We start from the raw sequence: 9,813 nt of genomic DNA, 5'->3' as shown, positions 1-9,813 counted from the left end.
AAAAAAAAACTATACTTTCATGAATGACATAAATCATTTTAAATATGCCACTAACACCCCACCAAATCATCTTATTTTTATAGGTCAATGAACTTATTTGCATAGGCTCAGAGACTCAAACTTTACATTAGGATTTAGTTCAACAAAGTTATTGTGAAACCATTAGTTTAGGAGATGGTCATACTGGAGAATTACCTTTCAGTGGGACCGATGGTATAAGGAACTAAGGATAACTTGGCTATGCATCCCAGGCCTGCAAAGTAGGCCCAGGAAGCCTGGCCTTTGGTCTGGCTCCTGGGTGCAGCCCAGGTCAGGGAGGAGGAGGATTTTTCTAGCAGGAAAGAATGTTAATTAATTTGCATGACTCTGAGAAGAGAGGGATTACTCCAGGGTAATGCTAGCGCTCCTGGCATCCAAGGTAGGAATTCTTGACTTTTTCCCTCTAACTTATAGCAAGTAAACAAGAAGATCATAAAAATCCAATCTGAGACTTCATTATTAAAACTTCCACCGAGAAATGAATAAATACAAAAAATTGCCTACAAAAGTTGATCTTTTGTACATATTTTTCAATCTTTCTGCTTTTCAATAGCTTAAAGATGGGTAAAATATTCTTAATCACAAGTGTTAAAATGTTTGTTGTTCACCAAATCAAATAAAAACACCATGTAATTACTGTGTTATATCCCTTGACATCTGTCAGACTTTCAAATTGACCTTTTTTTCTATTTATAAACACAAGTTTACTCATCACAATATCCCTAAATCTTGGTTTTTATATGTACAACAGAGTACTCTGGTATAAATTACCTCCAAGAGGATCAATGTTTGCTTAGTATATAATGATATGACAACCATATTGTCTTATGTTGTATCTAGACTATGATAACAATAAAACTCAGAATGATTACATTCAGGATAATAATAATTTCAGATTATTTTTACAGCAATATTCAATAAGATGCCAGCTTCTGGAGTGTGCTTTTGCATGTTATTACTATAACAATAATCCTACAGCAGTTTAATTTTAATTCTGCAGTTTACACATGATAGTGTATTAGTTAGTTCTAAAGATGATTTTCTATTTTAAACTAGAAAAAACAAGTCAAAATAATCTACATGATTTGTGCCATTTGTGTTAGTTAACATTTAAAAAGAGGGTATGTGTTTAACCCACACTTACCCATGAAATTGAGATAGCCTTCTCCACCAAGCGCATGAGTAATGAGGCGAATCATTTTATGAAGCTGTATTCCGCGATCAATAACTGGAGTAAAAGGAGCTAGGACACTCATGTTTGTGTACATTTCAGCATCCATCAGCCAAAATGCCAATGTCTTATCACCAACCAGCGCCTAAAGAAATAAAAGTTGCTGAGGTCAATGAAGATCACCCACATATGTGAAACAGAGCTAATTACTACCAGAACAGTACAACCTAACTGGCGAAACAAGAAGAGGTACGGATTATAATTATTTCATCCATTTTCTAATGGTTACTTTCTATGCTGATGATGAACTGGTAAGAATAGAGACCAACACATTTGCTTCTAGAACTGTATGTATTTGTCTATCCACGCGTGCGCGAGTGCCCATGTGCCCTACTGCAGACTGAGGCTAAGGGTTTTGTTTTGTTTTTCTTGTATTTTAGGTCAGAGTCTACAGGGTCTCACTACGTAGATCAGACTCCTAAGGAGCCTCCTGTTTTCAGCCCCCCAAGTGCTGGGATTATAGGCGTGCCCTACCACCAAGCAGCAGTCTCAGCGCGGCCCAGGGGTTGGGGGTGGGCAGCACAGCAGGCTGGAAGAACAAGCTTTTCTCATGGACCTACACTTGCAGCTCCTTTCTTCTCTTTACTTTGAAAGAGGTTGTCCCAAGTCACTGAGTTGCAGGGCTAGAACTTGCTATCCTACTATGTCAGCTTTCTACAATGCTGGAGTTACATGCCCTATGTTTTCTATCTTTGTAAAATACAAATTTGCTTTCTCATTCTTACTATTTTTGCTATTTATCCTAATTTCAGGCTGTTTCATTGAAAAATGATAATAGATAATAGAGGCAGGTAGTTCAGAAATGCCCTGAGAGGCGTTCTGACAATCTGAATTATTCATGGCTAAAAATAGGCAACTAATGCAAATTATTCAACATTGGCACAACAATAGCATACAGCAAAATGTAGAATAAAAATTAATCTGCAATTTCCGTATACGACTATAATTATTGCTACTTTTAGGAAAAAATAATAGTCAATGACATCATTAACTTATTTTAAACAAATTTTCCAGTACTGGAAATGAAGCTTGCTACTAGGTTTTATATGGATACCCAACACATTTTATTCTGCTACTTGTTACAGTGCCCAGGCAGGCCTGGAACCTGCCGCCCTCTTGCCTCAGCTTCTCAAGTGATGAGAGGGTCAGCCCACGTCGGCCTGCTCCACTGTCACGACCTGCCCCTTTCTAATTAAGATGACGTCTTTAAAGCTCTGTACTATGGCACTAACTCTTCGTAATATTTATTTCTATTAGTACTTGCTTGCAGTACATAATAGTTACATTCATTGTGGGAATTGGTACATGTACATAATATCTCAGTTTGTATTTTCCTTTCTCTCCACTCAATTTAAAAAACTCTTTGTGCCATTGTCAGACTGATTTATTTATAAGTCCTGATCAAGTTTATTATCATGAATACAAACTAACAGCTACACTAACGGGCCAAAACATATACAGGACACATAAGACATTTCAAGACAGAGCCTTGCTGTGTATTACAGGCTGGCCTTGAACTTACCTCTTGGCTGGAGCTAGTCTGGAACTCGGCTCTCTGCCTACTCTGCCTCCTGAATGCTGTGATTGCAGCCATATGCCACCATGCCCTGCTCTGTGTTCACTTCTGAATGTCTAATTCTATTAATTTTCCCCTCATCTTTTGGCACTGTTCACAAATGAGATTTATTTCATATTAAATCACTTTCAAAAACTACCATTATAAAGCCAGGCACAATGCACTTTCATAATCCCAGCCCTTTGGAGGCTGAGGTGGGAGGGTCTTAAATACAAGGTTAGCCCAAACTACTACACCAAGAGCCATAATCTTGATATGAAAGACAGAGAGAGAGGAGAGGGATGGGGGGGAGAGGGGCTGGGGAATGGAGAGGAGGAGAGGGGAAGGGGGAAGGACAGAGGGGGAGGGCGGAAGGGGAGAGGGGAAGGGGAGAGGAGGAAGGGAGAGGGGGAAGGGGAGAGGGGGAGGGGAGAGAGAAAGGGGAGGGGGAGGGAGGTGAGACAGACAGACAGACAGACACATAGCTTTTAATACCAGCACTCTGGGAGGCTGTGTTAGGAGGATCTCAAATTCAAAGTTCAAGTCCTGTCTGGACAATTCAGTAAATTTAGGGAGATTTTGACTCAAGAAAAGCAGAGGATCTGGGAATGTAGCTCAGTGGGAGAGCATCACTGAGTTCAATCCCCAATACTTCAAACAAAATTGGGGATAAATTTATTCATAAATTTATTTCATGAACTTAATTGTTAAAGTTAGGAATTTATCTAAAATTTTTAATAGATACTTTTTAAATATTTAAAATATTCTGCTATGATTTATCTATCTGTGCTTATCTATTTTATAAATGAGAATTTTACACTTTTAGGTTTTGATCAGATAATACTTGCTTTTTAAATGAGGCAACTTATGTCACTTCCTATATATATTTTTAAAGTAGAAACTAGAAATAAAACAGAAAAATTACAAGTGACACCAAATTTCACTTAACAAAGTAATATGTTTATAGTATTTGTTGTAATACATAGTGTTGTCTTCCAACCAGTTATTCATATAGTTATTCATATGCCAGTTATTCATATACACATGTAAAATTGAAAGAAAAAAGAAATATATAAGAAATTAAGAGAACAAGTATAAACAATTGAAAAAAAGAGAAGAAACAAATTAAATATTATGTTATTTGCTCCTTTCCATACATCATGCACAGTACAGTTGTCCAAACCATTCTGTTCGCTTACATAGATAAATCTCTTCCCCCCCCCCTTCCCTTTCTTATCCTCAACTCAATAACTCTTTCCTTTTGAATACGTTCATTGCCTTTTCCTAGTATCTACCGTACCCTTTAAATTCCATTTTTCTCTTTCAGGTTCTCAGACTAAGGTGACAATATGATGTTTGCACATGTGAATCTTATTTGTTTCAGTTAAGAGTATGTTCTCTAGTTTCATCCATTCACTGACAAAAGACTCAAATTTATCCTGTTTGATACCTGAATAATGTGTAAAATACCACATCTACTATGTAAAAATACCACATCTTCTTTATCCATTCTTCAGATGGTGAGCATCTGGGTTGTTTCCAGGATTTAGCGATGACAGATTGTACTGCTATATAAATATGGATGCACATATATCACTGTGATACGAGGTTTTTAAGTCTTCTGGAAGAATATCCAGGAGGGGAATAGCTGGCTTGAATGGGGTCTCTAATCCTAGCTTTTGAAGGAATCTCCACACTGATTTCCATAGTAGTTGTACCCAGTCTGTACTCCCACCAACAGGCTAGAAGGGTTCATTTTTCTCCACAGCCCTCCAGAATTTGTTATCTTGACAATGTATAAGATTAAATTACTAAATTTTTAAGGTACAAAAATTTTTTCTCAAGTTTTTTTTCTTTACAACTAGGCTGTGAATTATGAAAGAAATATATCAGTTCATCTTCAATTTGTTTATTCTGCTCAGGTGTGTAATTTTAATTTATTCATAGGATAAAACAGACTAGAAATTTACAATGTGCTGCAGTCCCTGGCAGTTTACAATAGAAATGCATGAATTATGCAAGCATTTGAATTTTTACTAGGCTACATATTTGATGAGAGATTTCCACTCCTCATCCCCTTGCCTCCCACCACTTACACCAGTATTATTCTTTTCTCTAGTGTACATTTTAGATATTTGATACTTACTTGATCTGCTCCATGGTCCAGGGTACTACCTATTTAAGAAAGCATTGCCCAAACTGCAAGATGCAAAATTTAGCACACCTATTTGAGGGGTCTGCAAATTTCTTTCTTTCTTTCTTTCTTTCTTTCTTTCTTTCTTTCTTTCTTTCTTTCTTTTTTTTTGTTTTTGCAAATTTCTGTGAAAGACTAAACAATAATGCTTTAGATGCTGTGGGCCCTGTTGTCCACCTCAACCATGCAAATCTGCCAGCACAGCAGCAAAAGCAGTGCCAAAGGAATGAGTATCACTTTATTCATAAATCATCTAGCACGCAGCTTTCGGCTGATGGGCTTTAATATAACAGTTTCTAGTTATGTATGTTAGAGTATAAACCTAAAAATATAGGTTTAAATGAAATGGCCAATTCCTGCTGAAATGATGGAGAAATTCTTCATTTTCCATTTTCTAAATAGGGATATTTTTACTGCTTCCTTTTTATCTACCCAATATAACTTATTATATTTTTGATATTTATGAGGATTAAAATGGATTTAAGTAGCTTGACAGCCTCTGTACTACAGAGCAGAAGCCTTAGGAGGACGGGTCAGCATGGGGCTGGGAAGCAGGCCTCCTCTAGGATAGGTAACCTTGAGTAACTAGCAGAAACCATCAGGTCTGGGGTAGGACGAGCCTCGCTCTTTGGACAGAGTTTCAAGCTGCGTTAGAGAAGAGAGGATGACGCTGTAAGGGGAGCAGTGAGCATTTTCACAACTGAAGAAAAATAGGAGGAAAAAAATCTAGTAGCAGGAAACCTGAGATCGAAACCAAAGTTAGACTGAGTACTTGATAGCAAAGGTAAATATAAAACATTTGCAACTGCAATGTACAAATTAGCACTTATAGCGTGGCAGAGTAAACATACTCCATACTCCATTTTGAAACTGGAATTTCTTGATCTAAAAAAATTAAAATGTCTTAAAGTATACGTTTTCATATAAAGACATTCATACACACAAAATATACTATAGTAAGTGTACAGAACTATTGAAATTTGTGCTTAGATATGTTTGTAGGAAGAGAGAGAGAGCAATATAGACTGAGGGAGGTGTGAATTGATACACATACTCCTTTACCTGGTCATGGCTCTCTGCATAAGCAATACACTTTTCAAGATGGCGTCTATTTGTCAGAGTATATACCACATTGCCCATGTTCCAATCTTCATCCTTAAATTCTTTAAGTAGCTAGATACAAGAGAGAAAAATAGACCTGTGAGCAAAGCAGTATTTTTCTTTAAATCTCAATCTGAAGGCATACATCACATAACTCCAAACTGTCAAAGAAGTAGATATTATCTCATTAAAATGGCACTGATATCCGAGCTTAATGTTTTAAGGAAATCGTAGCTTTTTTGACAGTGATGTACCATGTATTTTGTTTTTATGCTTTAAATCATATTTAAGGTATTTGCAACACTCTTTGTGTAATAAGTGTTTCCTCTTAGTGCTCACAGTAATGTGATGTTGTTCAGTATGTGTACCTGTAACTCTCAGGAATTACAGGCATACCTGCTACAAGTTTAAGAGTTGAATGAGAAGCATTTTAATAGGTAGGATGTTTTTTTACACTCTTAAGGATCACTAAAACAATCATTTCAAAGTTAAATGCCAACCACCATCAAACACTATTATTACCACCGTACTTTGTTTCTACTGCACTTTCTTGTATCTGTCATTGATTTGAGGGGATTGACCTTGCCCAGGTCTCAGATGCTCATCTCTTGGGCCAATCATTGCTGTTCCTCCTTTTCAAACTTGGTGCACACAACACTGGTGACCACTTCCCTTCCCAAGAATTGATCCCTTTCTTAGTACTCATGTGAAGCTCTTGTTTTATTTCCTTCTACTACACTGAACACCCTGAAAAATTCTTTCTCTGACTATCCTGTAAAAGCTGATGCTCTTCAAGTTTATGTCCTGAATACAGCCTCTCTTTCTTTCAAGATACATTTTATGCAAATGAAGTCATTGACAGCATTTTGAAATGGCCTCATAATTCTTTCACCTATTTCTATCTTTGTTCAGTTCTCTGGAGTGTAAGTGGAACCTGTGAATATGGTGGTTCTCCTCTGAAGAAATGGTCAGATGATAATTGAGTAATGTTTTAAAGTGAATTTGTAGTCATTTTTTACTTAACAATAGAAAACTGATCCCAAATTGCACCAGATTGTACTACACATACCTGCAATGGTTTGGCTGAATCTCTATTGAGACAAATACATCTCAAAATGGGGTGCTAAGAATTTTGCTCGTGCTTCCCTTCACTCAGTTACTGTTCCCCAAGTGCAGATCTGGTTTATTTGGCCCCAGTGGTCCCACTGGGCATCGTAGGTCTCATTTGGCACAAAGCCAGATGGTCACAGGCAGAACAAGCCTCCTGTACCTGCTCAGACCCAACTTCTCACATCCTATAGGTGTACTGCAGGGCAAACGGGACTTTAGAGCTTTGCTGGAGTTGAGGCCTTCAAGGTGAAAAACGTGTTGTGCATTGTCCTTTTCGGCCCAAAATGAAGAAAAGGATTCTTCTACACACAAAGTGTGTCAAAGTGAGAGATGTGTGATGCTGTTGTGCTGGCTTAAAAGATGGAATGAGACCACAAGCCAAGGAACAAGCAGCATTTAGAACTTCAAAGGGGCAAGGAAAATAGGTTCTATGATAGAGAAGTCAGAAGTAGATACCTTTCCAACATCTTCATTTTAGCCTGGTAAAAACCATTGCTATGACAACAGAGCTGTAAATACCAAATCTATGTTGTTTTAGGACACTATGTTTTTAGAAATTATATAAAACAGCCAAGGGAAACTAATGGACAGACCTATAGGAGCTGCCATTTTGTTTTCCGGTGCTAGGGGATGAGCCGAGGACTCAGTCCCAAGAGGAAGGCACTCTGTCACCAAGACACACCCAGCCATTCTCCTAATTTTGCTAAAGGTGCAAAGCAATTTGGTGGAAGGGTAGACTGTTCCATGCATAATGACAAATAGACATTCACAGAAAGAAACCTCAAGTTAAATCAAGTTAAAATCTTGCACACATACTAATAAAAACTCAAAATGGATAGTTTATTTTTTTTAAAAAAATGATTGAAAATAGATCATGGATCCATAAAGTTTTAGTTGAACACACAGCAGAGCAAAAGTAGTCCTAAACGAAGCACAAAACAGCATAAATTGGCATTCACTAAGGTTTTTTTTAATAACAAAAACTTTTCCAAATATGCATATGGAGATGGCAAGAAGACAAGCTATAAACAGGAAAAAAATATGTGTCAACCTGTATCTAACAAAGGAGTTGAATCTAGAATATTAAGATTCTCAAAATTCCACAGGAAATAAACACTGTAATTGGAAAGTAGTCCAGACCTACAAGCAGACATTCTTTCAAAGGATATGCAGAGGGCAGATAAGAACATGGAAATATGTGCAGGGTCATGAACAATGCAGGAAATATAAATTAAAAACAGTGAGAACTACACACCTATCAGAGGAGCTAAAATAAAGCAGTGATAACAACAAATGCTCACAAAAAATATAAAGAACCAAGATCTCTCAAATATTGCTAGAGGGAATATAAAATGAAACAGCCACTCTGGAAAACAGCATGACAGTTTCTTTAAAAATTAAATAAGCAACTACTATGGGACTCAGTAATTGCACTGTTGAGTATTTATCCTGTAGCACAGAAATCTTACAGAGATGAAAAAAAAAAAAGAGTTCTATATAAAATATTTGTAGCAGATTCAGTCTAAGATTTACTGTGTGGAAACCACCTACACATTTTTCAGTGGATGAATGATTAAACTGTGGCATATCCATGGAGGGAATACTCTTTAGCACTGAAAACCAGTACATTACTGATACACGTGACATCCTGGAGAAGTCAAGAGATAATTCTGGTAAGGGCAAATCCCAGTCCAGGAAGTTTACATACTACATGATTGCATTTCGAAAGCATTCTGGAAATGACAAAATAAGATGACATATATGGTTGCCGGAAATTTAGGAGTAATTGTGGGTTAGAGAAAATACATATGGCTAAATGACTGCATGTCGCAGGCTGGTGTCAATGTCAGCGCTCTGTGTGTTAACCGGCTTGATGCCGGCACACTGCTTATGACATCGTACTACCTCGATATAAAATTTTTAAATCAATCTCTCTCTCTCTCTCTCTCGCTCTTGCTCTCGCTCTCGCTCTCGCTCTCAGTCTCTCTCTCTTTGCAGAACTGGGGATTGAACTCAGGCCCTTGTACATGCCAGGCAAACATTTTTCTACTGAGACATCTCCCTGGCCCCCAAAAAATCTCTTTAACCAAAACACTAAGTGGTCAGTAACTATTTGACAAGATTAATAAATGAGTAGGTAGAAGTGATAAATTTCATAATTTAAAATTTTTATATGTTTATACTGTCTTTACATGACCAATTAAATAATTCAACCTGATTAACTAAACTGAATAGACGTAGCAAGGCTGACATATTATGCTCAAACATTTATTAGGTGAATTAAACTAAAATTATATTCTACATTAGAAATTATGAAACAATACAGGTAGCAAATGTACATAACTTGCTTTTGAACAACAAAACTGAGTGAAACCTAGCCTTGCGATTGCACTTCCTCTGTGTTCAGTTAACAGTGCATGTCACACGGGTTCATTTGTCATTTGATTTAATGCTTTTGAAAGTTTTATCATCATGTAGGGGAAATTATAGTTATTTATGAAGTTATGTTTCTAGATTCACAACTTACAAAAGTAGAGAAAAATTACTGTATCCAGTCTTTTTTTTTTTTTTTTTTTTTTTTTT

The 9,813-nt window shown here is 36.9% G+C and overlaps 1 protein-coding gene across 1 annotated transcript in view; it reads right to left on the bottom strand.

Moving 5' to 3' along the window:
- Positions 1-9,813, bottom strand: part of LOC101585341 (1,4-alpha-glucan-branching enzyme) — a 308,796-nt gene that overhangs the window by 87,083 nt on the left and 211,900 nt on the right. Inside the window, exons 8-9 of the mRNA XM_023719253.1 lie at positions 6,082-6,192; positions 1,184-1,355 (exon numbers count right to left, since the gene is read on the bottom strand). Of these exons, the coding sequence (XP_023575021.1) occupies positions 1,184-1,355; positions 6,082-6,192 (283 nt within the window). The remainder of the gene's footprint in view (positions 1-1,183; positions 1,356-6,081; positions 6,193-9,813) is intronic.

Source organism: Octodon degus, unplaced genomic scaffold, assembly GCF_000260255.1.
Source record: "Octodon degus isolate 3935 unplaced genomic scaffold, OctDeg1.0 scaffold00066, whole genome shotgun sequence".
Taxonomy (NCBI): domain Eukaryota; kingdom Metazoa; phylum Chordata; class Mammalia; order Rodentia; family Octodontidae; genus Octodon; species Octodon degus.
This window is presented reverse-complemented; position numbering and strand designations above follow the sequence as displayed.